At 40.5% G+C, this 23,424-nt stretch overlaps 2 protein-coding genes and 1 pseudogene across 3 annotated transcripts in view; 2 read left to right on the top strand and 1 right to left on the bottom strand.

Annotated features, from left to right (window-relative positions):
* Positions 1-6,985: 6,985 nt before the first annotated feature.
* Positions 6,986-9,084, top strand: LOC144658916 (uncharacterized). The gene is made up of 5 exons (XM_078519418.1): positions 6,986-7,086; positions 7,280-7,348; positions 7,463-7,506; positions 7,931-8,168; positions 8,313-9,084. The coding sequence occupies exons 1-5, from the start codon at positions 7,002-7,004 to the stop codon at positions 8,936-8,938; spliced, it is 1,062 nt and encodes a 353-aa protein (XP_078375544.1). The 5' UTR covers positions 6,986-7,001; the 3' UTR covers positions 8,939-9,084.
* Positions 9,085-11,654: 2,570 nt separating this feature from the next.
* LOC144657564 (uncharacterized) lies at positions 11,655-12,671 on the bottom strand (annotated as a pseudogene).
* A 1,827-nt stretch (positions 12,672-14,498) lies between these two features.
* The window catches only part of LOC144658878 (uncharacterized), an 84,807-nt gene continuing 75,881 nt past the window's right edge, over positions 14,499-23,424 (top strand). Inside the window, exon 1 of one of the 2 annotated variants that reach the window (XM_078519365.1) lies at positions 14,499-14,619. The gene's annotated coding sequence lies outside the window, so the exon portion shown is untranslated. The remainder of the gene's footprint in view (positions 14,620-23,424) is intronic. The other variant, XM_078519364.1, reaches the window with a different exon arrangement.

The raw sequence follows: 23,424 nt of genomic DNA, 5'->3' as shown, positions 1-23,424 counted from the left end.
CCCGTCACCTTTATTTACAAACGACTGCACTCAACAGACGTCAAGTAGTGGAAAGAAAGAAACATATGCACACAACTCATAGCATCAATCCCGTTGTTTTAGTAGGGGTTTGCAGAACGAACATGTGCTATACTGCAAAAACATCTCCACGCTAAAACAGACCATAGAGTGCTCAAAAAAAGCTAGAAATATGCCGTCGAAGAAACACACAAGAGCTTCAAACACAAATTGTTTCGCTCGCTAAACCGTTTAGTTTCCGTTTAGTGTCCGCGTTCTACAAGTCCGTGCTTAACAAGCCCTCGTTTTACAAGTCCGCGTTTTACAAGTCCGCGTTTTACTAGTCCTCGTTTTACAAGTCCGCGTTTTACTAGTCCGCGTTTTACTAGTCCGCCTTTTACAAGTCCGCGTTTTACTAGTCCGCGTTATACTAGTCCGCGTTTTACAAGTCCGCGTTTTACTAGTCCTCGTTTTACAAGTCCGCGTTTTACTAGTCCGCGTTTTACTAGTCCGCCTTTTACAAGTCCGCGTTTTACTAGTCCGCGTTATACTAGTCCGCCTTTTACAAGTCCGCGTTTTACTAGTCCGCGTTTTACTAGTCCAGTCCAGTCCTCGAAATACAGTATGCCAAAACTCCCCGCCCTCTAAAGATAAGTCCTTGACGGTTCTTGTCGTTTTTCGGTGCCTATTCATCTTCGGCATCTTTCTCATCCACCTCTCGTTCTGTCCTGTGTCTGTCATCACACGAAAGAAAAGCTGATTCTCAAAAAATCTGCCACAAAAGGAAATTGACAAAAACAATATGAAAACCATATATCGAAAGTTTCTTATTCTAAAATTTTATCATTCGTCTTAATTCAGAGCTACAAAGAAGTTCCTCCTTTTGAGTTATTGATACTGTTCTTACAGTACCTCTTTCCACTAGCGAAATTTTACAAAATTCCTTCGCGGCGAAAAGGTAGCGCGAATCCAGAACAGACTCCAATCGAGAGTGGGTTAATTCTAGATTACTATTAATTAACTATTACAACATTCATTTTTAAAATAGTTTCCCAAGCCGACTAAGCTAACTAAACGTCGAGTGTATCTTTCAGTAAACAAAACATGCCGTTATGACGCCGGAAATCCAGCTCACGCATACTATACCCCGTGACTCACGCAAACCTCCGACTTACGTGCTACTACAGTCATTCCTTTCTAAACATTTTTTTTTGACCACCACCGTACCTTTCTACCCAAAAAACTCATGAAACCGCCCGGTTTTAACCTGTTTTAACCTTTCAAAAATTAGAGCGTTCGAAACTAAATAAGAACCGTAATCACAAACAACATACAGCCGTTTACCAGCACTCTTTAAAACTCCTGAAACCCTTCAAAATCAGGCAAAATAAATCTTTGAAATAACCTTTATCAATGTTTCTTATTTTTTATTCAGTTCTATAAAATGCCTTTCATACACTACTGTCAAACAAAAATTTCAATTTCCTCAAAGTTTCAAGACAAAAGAATAACAAATATTTCGTGCACAATGTAATTTGATTAAGCCAATATTATCACGTCTAAAAATACTTCAAGCAATTCAGTGAAAACCCGTTTTTTTTCGTATCAACGAAAACCACTTTCGAATAATCAATACATGAAAATAACAATAAGTTCAAAAGGAAGAAAGGAACCTTTCTAATTATTTGAAGACTTTCAAAGCCGTGATATTATGCATCCAATCCGCGATAAAATTTAATTACAACAAAATCCAAGTTCTCATTTTGAATTCCATTTTTTTCAGTTGATACCTTTATCCAACTTGTGAAAAATTCCATTCAAGTTCCTATTAATACTGTACATTCCCAATGTTTTGCTCAGGTCTTCAGAAGCGTCTTACTAACCAAATCTAAAATAATTCCAAAACATGCTGTACAAACATTCTACTCTTTGTGACAAACGACTTGACGACCAATTGTTCGAAATGAAAATCGACACAGTTCTTCCTAAATAAAAAAAAAAAGTTTTACGGCGGAGTCAGGCTCAAAAAATATACCGCAAGATCACACCCCCATTCATAGTCAGAAACCAGCAAACCATCTAGTTTGCTAAAAAAAAACACTGCGTGACATCAATGACGTTACCTTTTTCATTTACAAAAATAACTTTAACTTGTCAAAGTAAGTGCAATTTCACAATGGTGAATATATCGGCCCAGTTCTCGGCCGGGTCCAGTTCTCGGCCACTTTGTGTTTAACGCGTCTTTTCACACTCCAGTTGAATCAAAAAGAAAAGGTATTTCCTTCAAACGATAGACTGATTCATGTGCTTTAAGTATCTTGAGTTTGATCGTTCAATTCGATATAGAAAGCTCACACGTCGAGTTTACGCGGAGGTAGTTGTTTGTTTACGGCTCCAAATTCATGGATGTAGTTAAATTCGTATTTTATCCAAAAGCCCCCACCATACGAGCTAATTTTTGGCATGTGAAACGTAGAATAATTCAGCTTTCTGCTTTAGTTAACTTTTCGTTGAACCGTTGTATTTTTTGGTCTTAATTTACTTCGAAATTTTTTCTTGCGACGTTTGCGTATTTGCCAGTTCTCGGCCACCCTGCTCGCTATCACAGCTTAGCGCTTGGTTTTTAATATAATTTCATCTGCTGCTGCCAGAATGAAAGAAATAAATGTTTTAAAAATAAAGTTCAATCTTATCTCTAAGTTTTGAGCTGACTCTTGTCTTGTCTATTATTTCTACAACACCTAAATATTTCAAGACCTTTTCACTGCAAAATAAACCATCTAAATGCACGGGTCACACAATGCGGTTTTGCCAGAACCTGCACATAGGCAACTAGGCGCGTTAAAATCCTTCTTTTCTAAAGTAAAACAAAGCATCATAAAAATAATTTGGGATCAATATAGTATAAATAGGTTTACAGAGTGATTTTATGACTGTGAAAATTAATTGAGCATTTTTTTACAGATAATTACGCACAAGCTTTTTAGTGGCTGAGAACTGGGCCAAGGTGGCCGAGAACTGGGCCCACAAATGGAGCTTTTATTTTTATTATTGCTCGGGCAAATTAATTTTTGACCGGTCGATAGCTTTACACCAAAAAGCTGAATAATGTAGCTAGCTCTGGGAGAAATTTCAAGTTCCTGCGGTTCTTCTGAGGTAAGAAATACAAGTTTACGTCAAAAGTGGCCGAGAGCTGGGCCAAGGTGGCCGAGAACTGGGCCCACAAATGGAGCTTTTATTTTTATTATTGCTCGGGCAAATTAATTTTTGACCGGTCGATAGCTTTACACCAAAAAGCTGAATAATGTAGCTAGCTCTGGGAGAAATTTCAAGTTCCTGCGGTTCTTCTGAGGTAAGAAATACAAGTTTACGTCAAAAGTGGCCGAGAACTGGGCCCCATACTGTACTTTGCACCGTAAGCTTTTTTCTCTGTCCTTCCGCCGAAGCAAAAAAACAAAACCTGATTACACATTAACCCAAAAGTCGACCAAGTGTGCCTGCAACGATTTCCTGTCAAAACTAAAATGAAAACCATTGCGGTATGCGTCACCCGTAGCGGTTTTGTAGCAACCCCGAGCTATCCCCGTCTTTTTGGCCGCGCCAGGAGACTACGCTCTAGGACGACCAAAGGGTAAACCTTAAATCGGCCACGCCCAATTAAAAAGCGAGCCTCGCTGAATTTTGGCTAAATTTAATTCATTTCAGGGGTCTCGTTGTCTTGAATTTTCTGGGACGTTTTCTCCGATATAAGGCACATCAGCATGGTGTAGCAAATCTAACTGAATGACGTTAGCTCGAAAGCCGACGCAAATAAACTGTACAATAACTAACCCCTTATTTTCTCTTGCCGACACACTACGAACTCTCTTGTCCCCTGAATCACGCGCTGCCACATCACGTGTTTCGGGGAACAAGAAGAAAAAGTGTCACGATGATGATGATGAGATGATGATGATGACGATGATGATGATGATGATGATGATGATGATTATCAGCTTTCATAACCAGTAATCATGAGTAATGTAATCCTGTCTCCCCACTGACCCTTGCGAGAGGCTCGCACTTTACAGACTTTTGCGAACACAGCTGGCAGATCTTTTTGGTTTCAATTAATTTTATTTACAGTAAGTTTTATTACCTATTAGTCACTTTTTTTCCTGTGGTAAATATATAGAGAACAAAGATTGGGGGTTCCTTTGTGAAAATGTTGATCATCAACGAGATGTTCGCCAACGTTCTCCTTTTTCTTCCCGCTTCCCGCCATCTCAGAAACCCCGTTTCCCCCCACCCACCTAGGTTTGAATAAATTCTGCTTGCAAATTGGCGTATTTTGCTTGCCGGGAATGCTGTAAAATTTGCGTTTTCTTCTCCAAATTCTGCTCGAATTCTCCCCGGTACAGCTGACTAATCAGCTAGTCAATATAAAATTGCAGTACAATTTAGAGCAGGAAAACAATTGCTGGCTTTCACTTTCACGCAAGTAACGATACTGTCACGCACTGCAAAAAATAAATAAACCCAAAGCTATTGAGTCAAAAAAATCAAGAACATTTACAGGTTGTAGAAAATTACTAGATAGTCTACGTGTCCAAGTATCAGGTCTGTTTGGTATTCCATACTCGAGTTATCCGTTAAAATATTCCACACAAATTTAGAGAGAACAGTATGGAAATTCCGTGCTGGAGTCCGTGTAAAGGGGCACCAAGATGGCCGTCGGAAATCAATGATAACATCTGGCATTCACTTCTGCTATAAAAAGCGGTCAGTTCGCCTTCGTGAATACGTAAACATTCACATAAACACTTCTTGTAAAACCTCAATTGTTTAGATCGTCATACGTGACAGCCTTCAGGCGGCTATTCTGATGTCGTGTGGCGCAAAACTCCGAAATTCAAAATGTTATATTTTAAAGACGGCGGATGCTATCGAGCTGAAAACCTTCAATAAGACATATATTAAGGACGTCAAATAGCCAGTGAAGGATAAAAAGGCAGGGTTCTCGCGATTCTGGATTTTAGAATTTTGATATTTCATACTAAGTTCTTTCGCTGACAAAAACTTGGAAAAAAATCAAAAATTTTACGGCCAAACTGGACGAAGAGAAAAACTGCGAGGGTATAGTATCTAATAACTAGTCCATCAACACAACGAATCGTTTCAACACATGTAAGCGTGACATTTTGTCGCGCTACGAAAACAAGTGGACAACCGTTTTGTTATTAAATTATAAACTCTCACGTGAAGTACTTTACATATAAACTCAATTGTCATGCAATAACAATAAACAGACGGCTATGCATTAATACGTCTAAACAGAAGTCCATAAACCGTTTCATTCAAGGAAAATTGTACCAGATCCACGTACTAATTTTATTTCAATAAGGGACTGGTCAATAAGTACAGGGGGGGGGGGGGGGTGGGCCGGAGCAGAAAGAGGGTGGGTCATCAGTTTTTGAGCCCTCGAAAAGGGGTGGGTTATGTAATTTTGATCTACACGTAGGGGGTGGGTCATCTTATTTATTCACTTACTTTTAACTGTTATAGTTCCAAGAAAAGTTGTATTCATCAGTATATAAAATTGATAAATTTCTCCATGTAAGCAGTTTTAAATGAATTTCTAGCGATTTCAAAAGGCCCAAATATAAAATTTTCCCGGGGGAGCATACCCCCTGACCCCCCTAGATGGCTTGTAATCATATCATTAGTTTTACCTGACTCTCTTCAACCTGCATAGATTCACGCTGCGCTTTAGGCCTTTAAATACCAGTAAACTCTTTTATTACACAACTAAGGTGGTCCGAGGGCTAATAACTAAATCAGTCAATCAGATTACTTAATTTCCGGTCCCGCGAGGGCCGATATTTTCCAAGTATCGGACCGGGTTTTGTCCCGGATGATCCCGCGCTAATTCCCTCACGATTTAGCGCAAGATTTTTGCTAGATTTTTTTGCAAGATTTTTTCGGAGTTTTTATTGCTTTGAAAATGAAATGACCTTAAACACAGAAATAAATAGCGAGCGTAAAAGTTCTGCCGCACATTGTTTTCCACGACATCTACCGGGTAGCAATTCCCACTACACAAACTTTCTAGTCGTGTAATAAATCTTTTATTAACCAAGCTTGCTCGGAACCGTACTGTCAAGACCTCGGGCTAATATTCGCCCAGTACGGCCCTCGCGCGTGGTTAATAAGATATATTTCTCAAACAATTTGCAAATATGAATGATAGACAGTGGTTGTATTTTATTTATGTTATTAATTTCTGTATAAAAATATGAACTCTTCAATATATAATTGATTATGAATTAATATCATATACTGATTCAGTTTTTTTGCATATGTTTGTGTCTAAATTTCCCCATGGACTTTACACACAAATATGTGGAAAACTTACAAAAGGCTAGTATGAGAAGTGATAAATTTATCCTTCTTTGGTGTGTCAAGAAATGGAAAAAAGACGTACATGGAACAGCAGTGTTCATCAGGGAAAATGTCTATGTAGGGAATTTCACTTAAAAAGCTGAAGTCAAATAAAAAATCTCCAACCCCTAACAGATGATAAAGAAATGATAGGTCCCTTGATTTTTTTTTTAGCAAAGGGGGTGGGTCATGTAATTTTCAACCCCCTGTCAGGGGTGGGTTAGTCGGTTTTGAGCCAGACGGAAGGGGTGGGCGACAAATTTTTGAGCCACCACTTTTCCAATTGCTCCGGCCCACCCCCCCTGATACTTATTGACCAGTCCCTAATTATTTATCTTGTATCAAAGAAGTATAAGTAATGGTAAGAAAAAGATGAGTAAAATGTAATGCAGAAAAAAGGGAAAGTCTTGGCTTCGTTTACGGACACAAGTTACTTGTGAAATTATCATAACAAATAGCCCCGACATGGTCGTGCCGTTTTTTCGCGTTTGAATTTAGAATAAACAATAGTTTCGCGTTAAAAAATAACATTTTGCAACTTTCTGTCATTGTTAGTAAAAGTGGCAAAGTCGGAGGACGTGAAAATGTATCGCTTAATTTTGCTGCTCATTTCGGTGTTTATCTTGGGGTGTTTTGCAAGCGCTCAAAACAAATCGACTAACAAGGCAGGTTTTTCGAAAGTTTTAATTTGACCTTATGGATGAGTTGAGATTCATATTTTCTGCTCATTGTTCGATGAATTGATTTTACATTTCAAACTCGTGCAATTCTAGATTGTCTAGAATTCTGCGCGCTGTTCAGTAGAAAATTTCAACTATCCTTTCGACTTATAAATTTCTCGTATGACTTTTGTCTTTTTAAGCTTCTGCAAACGGGACTCAGCAAAACCAGTGTGGACAGTCTTCCCTGAGACAATGTTGTTGTCGTGACGGTGAGAATGGAAAATAATTCATTGAGAGTGCTGTTTGCGCACTTTCTATTTTGTCAGAAAACACAAGGTATATAGCTAAACTAATTTAAACTTTTCTTTTTCTCTTGATCCAAGGAAAAGATGGTCGTGATGGACGCGACGGGAGAGACGGAGCAAAGGTTCGTTGTAAAACTGCGATCTTTTTTCATTGAATTATCGGCACAGTTGTAAAAGAAAAAGAGTAAAACTGGTGAAAATTTGTCTAAAATTACATTGATGCTTCCGACCTTTACTAGATCTTGCGAAACGCCAGGGAAATGGGCAGCTGCACACAGGCTAGATCGATCGCGCGGAATGCCAGAAAAACGGGCCGCTTCAGCGAACGCAGCAGATTTACGACTTCTAATGTTGTTTTCGGCGGCGTGAAACATACAAAAATAGACAGTGCTCACAATAGTTCTTGCAGTACACTAAATTGTAAAGCTTTTCGTGATAAAAGTTTGTTGCTGAAGGTATCATCTTTCCAACATCATCGTACAGTGCATTCTGAAGAAAAAAGCGTTGTTTGTCTCTTAATTTGCTGTTATTATTTCTAATCTTCAGGGCGAAAAAGGCGAGAGCGGTTCGCCAGGAAAAGACGGAATGCCCCAACACGGTACGATCAAGTTTAGCGACACCGCTGATACGTGCATGTCGGGTACTGCTGGCACCGTTCGCTACAGTACTTCCCAGAATGCTTTACAACTCTGTGACGGCAGTGCTTGGTTGTCAGTTGTTACTGCTGGGAAAGGTCACGTGGCCTATAACCCAGGCCGCCACTGCATGGACATTCTTCGTTCAGGTAATTTTATCAGATTTATATGCACACAAATGAGCAACAAACTACAAAAGAAGTAAAAAGACGTGACATTGCAAAGTTGAAAGCTACACGCGTAGTAATAAAGTAGCTCGAAGCTTCCGCTCTAATTTAAGTTTATCCATTTAGGACAGAGTCGTGGTAATGGACTCTACTGGATCGATCCAAATGGCGGCTCAACAGATGACTCGTTCCAAGCTTTCTGCGACATGGAGACTGAGCGTGGAGGGTGGACACTAGTTGCCACGAAAGGCTCCTCGAATTTTCTCTTCATCAAAACTGCATTCTCGACATCGGCTGCAAAAACTACCCATGCAGATGCCGCGAGTCATATCCACCCTGGCATGGGGGACTGGGAAGAACTCATGTTCCGTTTTGGTGACGTCAACACCATCCGGGTTATTTACAGCAGGAAGGCTGGCGCACCACAGAACGAGAAGACGGAGTTCGAAAAGTTCTTAATGGGGGCTTCTGCTTCTTTACATAAGAACGTGTACGGATTTTACAAGTACAGCCCAGCAGATCACAACAAGAGAAGTCCCGCTGTGGGTTACGCCACAATATCCAGTCTACACTTCTATTCAAGGTATGGGATTTCAGAATCCCACGATGGTACTGACAAGTGGCTTGACATATGGAGTGGTGGTGACGGCTCAAACAACTACGTCATTGTCGACGACAGCAAGGCGCGTGGTACCAAGTGTATCGCTGGCTACTGCTATCTGAACAAACCAATCTGGGTGATGGTGCGATAGAAGCAAAGTGCAGTTAAGAACTTAGCAAAAAACTTTGTCGTAGTAAACATGATAAAATGTGGTGTAGGGCCGACAATGTAACCATATAGCAAACGTCTCGGTTGTTATTATATCCAGGTTATTATGGATTAAATCACTAAGATTGGTCAATATAAGGGACAAAATAAATGCTGTTTTGGCAGTGCTAACAGTTGTTTTAATCCGTTCCTTTCCTGTCCAGCAAGTCGGACAATCCGTTCTTCTATACTGTTAACTATAATTTCTTTTATGATACTCCTTGACAGTGGCTTCTTTCGGAAATCAATCTTGTCTAGAAAAAATACCCTATTCTATTGAACAAATTCGATGAAGGTTTCAGGTGGCCATAAACATCCACACCCGACAAACCCTAGAAGGATAAAAAAAGTTGTGGGTCAGAATGTTTGAAAATACCAGTAAAGTAATTAAATCGGGAATTAATTCATGAGCTGTCCATCTTAGCAGTCCGAATTCCAAAATTCGGATCAATTAAAAAGCTTCTGTTAGAACCAGTTTGCCATGTTAGGTTTTTAGAGCAGAGATTTGAAAAAGCGCGGGCTGGGGTTGGTGGTTGGGTGGGGGTGGGCTGTGATAAGTTGGAAGCTGCGTTTCCATAAAAGAAACAGCAAGTTTTCTGTGAGTTCATTTTGTCTATGTTTCTGTATAGAGAAATCTATGTTCTTGTAAAAGTTTGGGAGGAATCGAAACCGTAACAGCTGTGCAAAAGGCGTCTCCATCGCATTCTCGTTTTCTCGCCGGTCACACACGCTCCCTCACACCACGTTGCGTGACGAGCCAAACAAGGGCTGCGTTAGCGATGTTATTAGTCTCTTATGTTGCAAATAGATCCAAATAAAAGGCCACATTAGAATTTACAATATATTTATTTTGTAGAGTTGTACTCGACTTCGAGTCCGAACAAATCTATAGGCGTACGAGGTGGGGGGGGGGGGGGGGAGGGGGCGAGGGGGGGCGAGGGGGGCTGCAGCCCCCCCAGTGCCAAAATTTTTCGGGCAAAATGCTTGGAATTCGGGCAATAAGCCTAGAGAAAAAATAGAAAATAAGCCAAAAAGTTTAATCAACATTATGTTCAAAACGAATTACATCAACAGGAAAAGTACTGGAAATATACCCAACTTTGTGGTTCAAAAGTCCAAATTTCTCATTCATCTGCTTTCGTTTCCTCTCGCAAATTGCTATAATCATGTTCGTTTTTTCTTGCAAATTCTGCGTGACCCCTCAGTTTGATTCAGTTGGAATCAGCTTTTCCATAGCTTGAGCGTTTGCGCACGTGCAAAACCTTGAAACAAAGCTGTTTTAAATGTAATGAAACTTATACATTCGACTCAGATGTTTAGTTCTCAGGGCTAGCTTAAAACTTTCAACGAAATGCTTTAAAACCCATTCATCCCTTTAATGTTTTATACACTTTTCTTTTACTTTCAAATGGGTGGAAAACAATGTAAATTGGCTCCCCAAACTTAATTTAATTTTTGCCGAACTAAAATGAATAAATAAAATATTTCCGAAAAAGGATTTAGTGTATTGACACCTTCGGACGACGCCACGAAATTAATTAAAAAATTTTAAGCAAGCAGGCGAAGTTTGTACACAACTACTTCAATGCACGTTTTATTTTCTATTTTATTATGTCTCCGCCCCCCCCCCGCCCAGGACCGAAGGTGCCCGTACGCCTATGCTGAGGTTTGTGTTTGTGTTTGTGACTTGTGATTCAACTGCAATATAAACAAAACAAAAATACCTAAGTACAAAATGTTCTATCGTAATTTCCGTAAACCGGTTAAAAAAACTACAGGACTTTCACTAGGCAGTGTCAGTCAATTATTCCATGATCCTGATGCAATTCGAAAAGTAAAAAGAAATCCAGCATATAAACAAAGGAAGAGACAGAGCTTACTTAAACCCTATGTAAAATTCAGTCTTTCCGTTTTCTGTTGCCAATTTTCGTTTGTTAACCTGTTAACGTGTTTTGCTGGTGTGAATAAGGTATTAGCAGAAACCCAAAAGGGTTGAAACGTGTAACCATGGATAGTAACGCGCGCACACAGCGTTTGAATATTCATTTTGCTAACACAAAGAATTTGTACGCGAATGCTTTATACTGACGTAATGCCGACACACGCAACATAATTTTTGATTTTGCGGTAAGTTGCTTGAATTTCGACCTAAACGCCGTAAATTTCTTACAGAAACTAAAGAAATACACAAGTGTATCGAAGCGAAGTTCTCCAGACTACTTCAAGAAGATGAAACAGGAGAATTAAACCAAATTTAACTATATTTCAACCAAGCTTGTTCAAAAACAAGATTACGCCATCGAGCGCGAGCTAGCGCGCGCTGTGAATTTAATCCAAATATAGTAATTTTGATTGGTTAAATGTTCGAATCAACAAGTTTTTTGAAGTTGACTGTATAATAAAATTGAACGCTAAGAAATTTGAACGACGTTTCGACCGTTCGACGGTCATTTTCAAGTTAGGTGTTTGAATAAAATTACATGTGTAAATATAGTAAAAGCGCTAAAATATGTACATACAAACAATAGACAATAAGAATAAAAAGGCTAAAAATGGCTAAAAAATAACTTTGTGCGAATGACATGCAGTTGTACAAGGTATAATTAAAAACGTAAAGCAAGCGAATAAGACGACGAGAATAAGAACATACCTAAAAATATCTAAACAAATAATTTCGCGCGGATCGAGTCACTCTGTTTGTTAAGTTTTGGTTTCAGAAGTCTAATAAAAAGCATTTCAAAAATCAAACAGTCAAGCTTGCTTTGGCACTTCCTTAAAATCTTAAAGTTCTTCTCGATGTTGTGTGGCTCCTTTCCATGTTGTTCTTTCACGTGATGTCCGATAGACGATCCTTTGTGTTCTTCGATGCGCTGGTGCAAGTGTCGACAAGAATAGCCGACATAATCTGCATCACACAGATCACACTTATAATAATAAACAGCGCTTTGTTGGTTTACGATGGGCGGTTTCTGTTCCTTCACTTTAATTGTGTCTTTGATCTTACGGCTGGTGTAAACTGGACGGATCTCGGTGTTTATCTTTCGGCTGAGATCGCTCAGTTGCCTGCGTACTGAGTTTGCTGCTTTTTGATCCTTGTACGGCAAAACGACTCTAATAGGAACTTCTCGCTGACAAGGGACCTGCTGTTGTTGAGGACACGCATTTCCCGTTACAACTTTCGCCTCGACGAATTGTCGGATGGTGGTTTCTACGAGGGATTCTGGATATTGTAAACGGGCAAAGGTCTCCTTTAGACGTTCGCATTCTTGATGGAAAAGTTGCCAGTTCGAGGAAAGCTTGAATGCGCGATTCAGCATTGTTTTAAGTAGTGAGTGCTTGTACTTTACATCAACATGGCTTTGGTAGTGTAATAAAAGCCCGGTATCTGTCGGTTTCTTGTAGACCTTCGTGTCCAGCTGGGATCCATTTTTGATAATCTCCATTCCTAGAAACGGTAGTTTGTTGTTGTCTTCCAGTTCCATTGTGAAACTGACAGAGGGATGGATTTCGTTTAGTGTTGATAAGAATTCAGAGGCAGCTGTAGCATCAGGCATTTTGCTGAGAGTATCGTCGACGTAACGCTTGTAAAATGCAGGCATCTTGTTTTGGATTTCTAATTACTCTTCGATACCGCACATGAAAGTATTGGCCATAAGAGGTCCGAGCGGAGACCCCATGGCAACACCGTCCACCTGTTCATACAAATTTAAATGGTTAAATGTTTCTCGTAATTTTCCAAATGGCCGTTTTTATGCTAGAGACGTTAAAGCTGTCTTGGACGTTAAAGCTGTCTCGAGACGACATGAACGTCTAGTATAAAAACGGTAAATAAGACAGACGCCTTTAACGTCTGATGGCTTTAACGTCTTTTCGTAAGAGCGTCTGAACGACGCTCTTATCGGAAGACGTTAAAGCCGTCTAGTATAAAAACGGGACATCGTTAACTAGTATGAAAACAGTAAATAAAACGGACGTCTTTATCGTCTGATGGCTTAACGTCTTCGTATCCAGTGTCCTCCGAGTGTCAGACCCAGTCTTTTTTATTTTTTTTCTGAAAAGCTGTCTATTAAAGGCGTCCCGTTTTTATACCAGACGCCTTTAACGTCTTAGACGTTAAAGTCGTCTGACGACATTATCGTCTCTAGCATAAAAACAGCCATTATGGTACTAAGTGTAAACGAATGTGCAAACGCTTTGTACAATGCGAATCATAGGGAGTTACACGTTTCAACCCTTATGGGTTTCTGGTATTAGTTAATGTTTAAAGCAGCCAACGTGTGACTGGTATATGTACATTGCTTTGCTACAATCTCTCACTACGACCGCCTCTCATGCTCTCGTATGTGACTACCTCTCGAAAGCGACCACTTGTCATGGAGGATAATTATATCACGACTTTATGTGACACCAGAAATTTAATAATCACCAAACCATGGTGTAAGGATAAGTAAGTTCAGAGTTAAATTAGTATACCGATAAATTCCGGTTATAAGCCCTGGGCTTATACAACTTCGTAAGAGGTTATGGGTGGGCTTATAAGCGGAGGGGCTTATATCCGGGCCAGAGGGCTTATAAGCGGAATAAAAAAAAACGTTTCGAAACGATCCACCGGAGTGTTGATCGAAATACGTTTTTAAGTTAAAAACGCATAGTAACGCGGCATTTACCCCTGGGGGGGGGGGGGGCTCATAATCGGATGTATTTTTTTGTTTCCAGGTAGATGGGCCTATAACCGGGGGGGCTTATAACCGGAATTTTAAGGTATTTGGAACCTCTCGTAAGCGACCACCTTTTGTGGGCGACCGTGACCATTTTTTATTACCGGTAAGCGAACACTTCACTTGACCCGACCTCTCTACGGGCGCTATTCGGTTAACCAGAAGACACGCCATAGGCGGCGAAGCAGGGGGACTGTAGCCCCCCCCCCCAACGAACATTTCGGGGGACTGAGCCAACCCCCACGTTTTGGTGCCGAAAGTATCGCGAACGCAGCGTAAAATTGGTTTGTCAAGATATTCTGTCATGTGAGTGAGTTCAAACATCTTCGAAACTTCCTTGGAAGTCTTCGGGAAACTACGTTTATCTTCGGAAAAGTTCGAAACACGATCGGAAACGTTCATATGGCCTTCGAACAACAATCGGAGAATCTTCGGAAATCTTCGGTCCAGAAACTGCCCAGGAAACAACGGGAAAACCTCCGAATATGAAAACCTGCCGAGTATTTGGGAAATTCTTAGCTCCCCTCGAACCCCTACGTTCCCAAACCCTCCGCTGCCTCTGCTTACAACCCTGATGTGACGATAAGTTCGCTCCTGGTGCATTGTTTCATAGATGTGTACTTCAATAAAGCGCTTTTGTGCTTACGGATGCATTGGCGGCGCAGAGAAATTACAAAAAAGGCCCAAAGTGTTGTCCCAGAGTGGTGTGACCAATCGACCGTGACTGATGTGTCGACTGATGTGTGTGACTCATCGATCGTATAAGCATTGACATTATCCCATATGTCCTTTCGAGCGTTCTCGTGAGTTTACGTTCCGTTTGGCAGCAGCAAACGGTGGACCTGTCTGTGAGACGGATTTCAGCTCAGGAAACAGCAGTGTTAACAGGTGCAGAGACGGTTTAGAGGTGTGTATGTTGTACTGCCTTCTTTTTGTGTGATAATCATTATAGCCGATAATTATAAATACTTTTTAATGAGCCACTGCAATCCCGGAAGCGTTTTAGTACTTTATGAAAAAATTACTTTCGTTTTTATTATTTCTTGAATTTTTGTTAATAAGCTGCGAGGATACTGTAGAATAGGTTGTTTTATGCCAAGCTCTTGGGAAACATTACCGTCACTTGTTACTTCCCGAGTCGAGCGACTGTAAATTGGTGTTCATGATATCCTGTCAGAGGAATCGTAATTATCTTTGTTTTAAAGTCATGATCGGGGACTTTTCGATCAAAGAATAAACTCTACCAGAAGAGCTTGTCAATAGGATCTGTTGCATTGTCATGGAGTCAGGGTAACCCTTCCACCTGGGTATTTGACAAAGTCATTTATTTTCTGCAAGAGGGTGGTAAATGCCGCCAGAACCCCTCTTGGGTTTCTGGTGCCCCCAAAATGGGGTCTGTCTGGCTTCAGTTTGCCTATTTTCACTGAGGGCTCTGTCAAGCAAGTGCAAGTGCCCACCCATTTGAATGCAAACAATAAACCTGTTACCAGGTACTTTGGCAAGAATTTTATTAATTACAAGAAGCTCTTAGAGCTTAAAACTGCGCTGGTCACGTGACCAGCCTATGGGAACATTGTGGGGGGACAAAAAATAATAATAATAATAAATAATATTTTAAGAGGAGGCCTCCAATCACCTAGGGGGTGGTTTTCAGGAGGGTCCTCTGAGAAAATAAATGTTAAACATTAAAATACATTAAAATCTAAAATACAATAAAAAGACAAAACCCATGTTGTATGCTAACTAAGATTAAAAACTAGGACAAGAATTAAGATACTACTAACTAAGGTTAAAAATATGCACTCCCTCCCCCCGCCATCCTCATTATCCGCGTCAAACGTGTTGCAACTGACAAAGGAAACGCTGAAAAATCAAACATTTCAATCTTAACATGCCAGGTTAAGATCAAAGGATTTCTTTATTTTCTATTTGTAGCGTATTAAAAGCTTTTAAAATAATTGTGTGTTTCTGGCCGATCGACGACACAAACGCTATGTTGTTTACATGTGAATAAATGGAAATTCTGGCCCGCTCTTGAAAGCGTATTTTTCTTTCATAGCATGCAATTTTAGTATTTTTTTTATTGAAACGCTTCAAAATCGAACATCGCACACTAAACACTCTTTTTTAAAGACTAAAGTATAAGAAAATTTCCCATTAGTAGCTGATTTGTAGCTTCTAAACGTTGCGTGACTTGAAGCATTCTTTGACACCAACGTAATGATATTGGGAATTTCCCCAGCCTACCGAATGACGTTAGCGGTACAAGTCAGGGCATGTTTGTAAAGGGAATGACACAGCCAAAACAATAGCTTACGCTTAAAAGAGCAATACGTCACAATAAATTTGTTAAGTAAAGATCAAAGGATTCGCACAGATTTGAAACGTAGCTAATTAATAGCTTTAAAAAGTTACGTGTCTCGATGTCTACGTCTAGCTGATGGAAAATGAAACTTGTCATGTCAGCACATTCTTTGACACCAACGTAATGGCATTTAGTAAGAAATTTTTGCCCGCTGAAATATAGTTTTCTTTCAAAGCATAAAAATTTAGTTTTTTTTTAGTAAAAAACGCTTCCAAATCGGACATCTCACGCTATACATGCTTATTAAAGACCAAAGCATTTGAAACTTTCCCATCAGTAATGTTTTCTAGCTTTTAAACCTTGCGTGACCCGACACTGACCGAGCGGGGGCATCAGTCTAGTCACTGAGAAAAAAAAAAAAAAAAAAAAGGACGTGCAGAGCAAGAACTGCGCAGCGCAGTTAATAACATTAATCTTGTCAATACCTTGACATGGGATTATGCCATTGCATTGATTCCACACAAATGTGCTCGTGCTGATGTTTTCTTTAGGCTTTCAGAGTTCTATTGTGGGCTGGGTCCTGGATTAAATTCTAACTTGAAGATGGGATTTGGTTACTTAGTTAGGCCTTGTATAATTAAGGGACTTAACATGTCCTTTTGTCTTTCTACCTGCAACTTGGCAAATTTATAAATAAAAAATAAATAAGTAAATAAAGGTGGCCGAAGATAGTTTTAGCACACTTATGTTTCAGTGCTGATGTGAGTCAGTACAGTGCAAGATTCTCTCGAAAATGTAACTGTTACAGTCTGTCCTCACATGCCAAGGGGGGAGGAGGGGGTACTCGGGATTTAAAGTGACGGGGATGATAGAAGGATTTTTTGGGGGGTTTGAAAGTTTTGATTCAGGGATTTTTTTGGGTAGAAAAATTTGCCAAGTATATTTTTGATTAAATTAGGAATTTTTTTGGGTATATAAAATGATCTTAAAGTGCTTTAGCTGCGTACCGTAATGATTCGATTTAGCACCCTCCTTCAAATAAGCGCCCCCTTCCGAATAAGCGCCCCCCTTCGAATGTGTTTTTGTCAATAAGCGCCCCTATTCCAATAAACGCCCCCCATTATAATTAGCGGTCCCATTCTTATAAGCGCCCCTATTCTAACAAGCGCCCCAATTGTGGATAACTGCCCCAACTGAAGTCATCGACGTCGAACAGTTAACTCATGAACAATCACCGTACCGTACATGTATATATTTACTGCTAAAATGAACAATTCCTTAAAAAGTAACTGAACGTTCCACAATTTTGTTACTGTTACAGTTTCTGTTATTGTTAATTTTTTTAATATTTATTAAGTTTTGTATTGAACATTTGGTTGTTTCTACAAAAAATTAAATAAGCGCCCTGTCCCGAATAAGTGCCCTGTCTCGAATAAGCGCCCTCCCTTGAGGTGCCAAAAGTAAATAAGCGCCCCGGGCGCTAAATTGAATCATTACGGTAGTTCTGCAAATAAAGTACAAATAAATGTGTTTTGTTGTTGATTTCTTGGGGGTTAATTTTTGGTGAAGGGATGTTTTTGGGTTTTGGTGGAAGCCCTAGGGTTATTTTTGGGTCTTGATTTTTGCCCCCATTCGATCATCCCCGTCACTTGAAATCCTGAGTACCCCCCTGCGCTTGCATGTAGAAACTTGATTGTGTCAGTATGTAAGAAATATTGAAAATACAGCCAACCCAGCTTTTTTGCATGTCTGTCCCTTTAAAGACTCTAAGAACCAGTTATCAGAAAATGCCAGTGGCAGGTCTATGGGAGGGGCCAGGGAGGGGGGTCCGGGCCCCAACCTTATTTTCAGGCTAAACCAAGGCCTGTACGTAGGGCTGAGAAAAATTATTTTCAAGGGCGACCCCCTCTAATTCTTAGAGTCTGGATGATTGGGCCCATATTACCTGAAGGTCTGGATCTGCCACTAAATGCTGCACCCGAACAGTTAATTAGCTAATTATATAGCCGTCAGTAAATCCTATATTGTCAGCACAGCTATTTTTCCTTAATTTCTGGGAACTGTCCAATTTGGGATTAAATTTGGATAGTTTCAATTAGGATTTTTTGGTAAAATTCACAATCTGTCCAATTTAAGATAAATTGGACAGTTTCGTCTCGGCCAATCAAATCGAAGAAAACACAACATGTGATGGATATTAGCCAATTAGCACAAAGCATAGCGTCAGCGCTGTAAAGTGGTCGCATTGTGAGTCGACAATGGCGGAATTTTATGGAGCAAGTTTGCTACGTTTTTCTATTCCTTTTGAGCTTTTCAGCAATAGAAACAACAAAGAGAAATTTTCTGCGTTGTCAGAAGAAGAGCTAGCTACACTAAGAAGCAAAAACCAAGAGCAAAACACCTCCAATAGTACAAAACTTGGGTGAACGTAAGTGCAGCGAAGCGAAGCAAGAAATCTGTCAGATATTCATCGCCATGAGGCATGAGCTAGATGCAATTCTTTGTCGTTTTTTGCTGAAATTCGAAAAGAAAAGACGGCGATGAAGTACGAACGATATAGTGGAAAGGAGTATGTCACATTCAAGAAGTTGTTAAGCTCTTCGGACACTTTGTTTACGACTTTCATTGATTGATGCAGTGTTTTCACTCACTTTGTAGCAAGCTTCGCAAACTCAGGTGAATAAAATTGCTCTGAGTGAGTTGCATGTGCTGTGTTATGCCTACTATTGTTGAATGCTTTTCCCGTTCTGGACATAAGTTTATTGTTTATGCTGGATTCACTGACTACAAGCTATATAATTAATATGTAACCGGACTACATGCTTGTCCAATTTTGGAAATAATTAGATTCAAAAAATTCCTCTGACAGCCAAATTGGACTCGGCCTACGGCCTCGTCCAATTTTGGCTGCCCTCGGAATTTTTTTCATCAAATTATTTCCAAATTGGACAGCATGTAGTCCAATTACGTATACAAATCAAGATAAAGCATTATTTTCAAGAAATATATATTTTTAGTCAGATAAACCAGATATGCATGCAGATGTGTCATGTTTGCATGACATATCCTGTCATGTCCATGTCATGCATGACATAATTGCGTGACGGTCACTGCAAAGTGTAGACTGCAGACAGAATACAAAATGCAGACTGAAGATTAGGTACAAAACACAGACTATAAAAGAACAAAAACTGTTTTTTTTTTTCTACTACATGATAACATTTCATTGTATAACTTACCTATTATCACACAATTGCCTCTCCAATGCAAGGGCATCTTTCAAGCTTTTTTATTTATTTTGCTTAGTAACAAAGATTGATAAAAACAATTACATTTTTTAATATGCCTGAAAATTATTTAGTTTAGTGACAAAATCCCAGTGGGGTACTCAATTGTTTTTCTATGTGGAGGCTGATCCCTCTCAAGGTCCAAACCCTTCCTCTTTTAAGACCATTTTTGACAAATAAGGTAAACCTTTTTTATACCTTGAATAGAAAATGGTATTCCATTTACATACCTTCAGGAGGAATACTGCATTTTTTTCTTAATTTTTCTCTTAAATAACCCCTGAAAAATACATATGAATCAATTGTTTGGTGGGTCTGAAAGTTCTTTTAAAACCCTAAATGACAGTCTTCCCTACCCTTTTATAAATACTCTCCAACTCGTGATTTCAATCCCTACCATTTTATATACCAACAGCCTGAAAAAGGTACCCCTTTTAGGCAGAGCCCACCTGTATAGTCCACTGTAGGAAGTACCCAGCCCGGCAGGGGGTGAGGGGGGGGGGGGCAAAATGCAATCGTGCTTCATAAGAAGATCAACCAATGTAAAAGTAATATGAGAGCCTGTTGATGCAAAAATTTCAGTGTCAAACAGCACAGAGATGATATGTCTGATGGAGGAGGGGGGGGGGGTGGACCCCTTAGACCCTCCCCCTGGCTCTGCAACTGTAGTATTCTGACTTTGAATGTGTGATCACAGCTTAAAATAATAACACTCATTGCAATATGATATCAAGAAACAAGTGATGTAACATTCTATTAAATTTACGATGATGATGATGATGGTCATTCTATTCACAGAAATGTTTAAGTGTTGACAGGCCTGACACAACTCCTGTGGGTTCCGTGATGTTCCGCAAATTAATTAAATTAGCTTAAATTAGACTTTGTGATGTCACAGCGATTCATGTCAAACACTTTTCTTGATGTGAAAGAGCTATTTTCTTAGAAAAGGTGGCCTGATATCTCATAATCGTCTTGAGTCTGTGACGCCAGTGAAACTGCAATTCGATTAAATTAGTCCATGAGGCGTCAATTGCGGTTTAATGGAAAAGCAAGATTTTTATGTTACATACGTTTGCACGAAAAGTTAAAAATATCGCGTTGGCTGCTTCAAAAGTCTTTTTAAGATTCAATTAGCAACAGTTAGTGTTGTATTTGTCCAATAACTGTGTCTTTTACAATCGCATTTAAGCTAACGAATTGAATCTAAACTCAACAGATACGAAGCTCACACAAACGCTACATGTTCCACGTGTACTCCCTGTTCCGCTTTGCTGCAATTACGTAAAGGGTCACGTGACAGCCACTACATACCTCGTTTTCTTAACAAAACTTGATCTTAGATTAGATTTAAACAGTCAACGCAATATCCAGAGTTTTTTTTTTTTACTCAACTAGGAGGTCCGAACTCTCAAAAGGCTAACAAGTGTCAGTTTTCTGTCTGGGTTTATATTCCCATTCACCATAGCGATCTGGAGGACGCCTGTCCCGTTGCGGTCTCCTCTCCAATTCATTGTCCTCCTGTAACTCAAACTCATGATCACTGCTAGTAATTTGTTCTTCCCTGGGGGTAAACTTCTTCACTTCTGTGACGTTCTTTTGGTATTGTACTTTCTCAGGAGACTGTACTACAACGCTGTTGCCCTTTTTTCAACAATTTCGTAAGGCTCACTTTCAAAATTGGCTGACAGCTTGTTTGACTTTTTCGTTTTTAAGAGCACTTGGTCACCTGCCTGGAGATCATTTAGTTGAGCGCCTCTTCGTGCATCTGCGTAAGTCTTCGCTGTCATCTTCTTCTCCCAAGCACGATCTCGTAGCTCCTCGTCATTTACTGCAGTTTCGCAAAACTCCGGTAACTTTGTGCGTATTTTCCGTCCAAACAATAATTCTGCAGGGCAAACTCCTGTGACGGTGTGAGGAGTTGTTCTGTATGCTGCAAGGAAGCGAACAAGCTCTTTCCTCAAATTCTTTCCTTCCGCTGGAGCAATCCTCGTGCAATTGAGTAGACTTCGGTTCTGACGCTCCACTTCGCCGTTTGCTTGTGCCCATAGTGGTGTAACCTTGCGGTGTGAGATACCATTATTGCTCAAATTCTTCAGACCGGAATTGTGGTTCATTGTCACTCGTTATAGTTACGGGTAGGCCATGAACGGTGAATATCTTCTCAAGACGTGAAATGATCTGAGATGCAGTAACTGATGTCAGGATGTCTACTTCATAGTACCTTGAATAATAGTCAACGACAACATAAAGGTATTCTCCTGTTGGCATCGGTCCCAGGAGATCTAAAGATAAGTCCTGCCATTTGCCTTGCGGTAGCTCAGTAGGCATCAAAGGCTCCGGTGAGGTTGGCTGTCCTACTAATTGACATCCATGACATGACCGCCCATACCGCTCTGCATCTCTGGCGGCACCGGGCCACCATACTTTAGTCCTTAATCTTAACTTTTGTAGCGACAATTCCAGCATGTCCCTCGTGTGCAATAGCTATAGTACTTGCTGTCTCAAACTTTGGGGAATGACGATGCGAGGTTCACGCAATACCACCTTGCCGGTGATGCACATTTTTTCTCTCACTGGAAAATGTTTAGCACATTCTTTGTTGTCCCAGGTACCTTCTCGAATGCATCTCCTTACTTCACATAGTTCAGCATCATGGTGGGAGTGTTCCTCAATGTCTCGTGTTGTCATGACTTTTGGGGTGGCTGTTTGCGCTACAAACCGTACATATTCTTCCGCAATGTTCCTCTTTTTCTCCTCTTCTTGAATGTGGCCACAGCTTAATCGAGACAGAAAATCTGCTATGTTCTCGCTACCAGGCTTGTACTCAATAGTGTAATCGAAAACCTTCATGTGTAGTACCCAGCGCCCAATGGCTTGTGATCAGTAACAAGGTTAAATTTGATCCCATACAAGTAAGTGTGAAAACGTTCGTTAGACCATACAATTGCCAGGGCCTCGCACTCGGTCTGGCTATATCTGCGTTCCACTTCAGTTAAGCTGACGACTGGCATACATAATAACCCGGAATTCTCCCTGCTGTTTCTGAGCGAGAACGGCACCTAAACCAACAGGGCTTGCATCAGTGACTACGTGAATCTCAGCATCTTTGTCATTTGATTTTAGAATCTCTACTCGGGCCAGTTCATCTTTCAGTTTCTGAAATGCTGCTGCTTGTTCTTGTCCCAACTGGAACTCAACGCCCTTCTTCGTCAGTCTTCATAGTGGCTCTGAGAGAGTTGCCAGATCAGGGATAAACCTTTTACTGTAATTCACCAGACCTAAGAATGACCTGCCTTCTGAAGCTGACCCTGGTTCTCTTGCTTCTACCACTGCCTTCTCTTTGTCGGTGGCCACGCCCACTCCTTGGCTGGGTACAACATGGCCCACGAAGGTCAGTTCACTCATGGAAAACTGGCATTTTATCAAGTTGAGTGTAAGACCACATTCGCGGAGACGCCTTGTCACTTTTCGCAGACGTTCATCTAGTCCAGTCCCTGAACTCTCTCTTCCGCGCGCCCTATATAGGGGCTGAACTCAGGCGCGCGAAGAGAGAGTCCAGGATAACTTGCATGCGCATGCGCTAGTTTTTCCCCCAAAATTGGGGGAAAAACCATATTTGGCAGCACTTTTGAAAACGCACGCGCACAGATGACGAGTTCAATTACGCGACCATGTACTAAAGCAGGGTCACTGGAATAACTTTAAAAAAGCCAAGCTTTCCAGTCGACGTCTACTAAAAGCTATCGGCCAAAACACAACTCGCTATCCGTTTACTATTCGCAGTATTTTGTAGCTGTTTATTGAATTGGTTTTGGATGCAATTTAGCAAAGACTTTTTTCTTGCATTTATTCGCGCGCTTGGTGGCATAGTGGAATTCGTCATTTGAGCGAGCATTTTTAGGCTATGTTTACACGGGACCGGTCCGGAATGGATCCGAATCGATTTTCGGACCGTATAGGCCTTCTGTTTACACGGGACCGTTCTGGAACCGGTCCGGAACGGATCCAAAACTGGATCTGCTATTTTGCAGGTCTAGTTATGGACCCGTTCCGGACCGGTTCCAGAACGGTCCCGTGTGAACACCTGGATCGGTTCCAAATGGTTCCATGTAAACAG

The sequence above is a fragment of the Oculina patagonica genome, chromosome 6, assembly GCF_052425735.1.
Source record: "Oculina patagonica isolate OP01 chromosome 6, crgOcupat, whole genome shotgun sequence".
Taxonomy (NCBI): Eukaryota; Metazoa; Cnidaria; class Anthozoa; order Scleractinia; family Oculinidae; genus Oculina; species Oculina patagonica.
The sequence above is the reverse complement of the archived record's forward strand: the minus strand, read 5'-3'. Positions and strand labels throughout refer to the sequence as shown.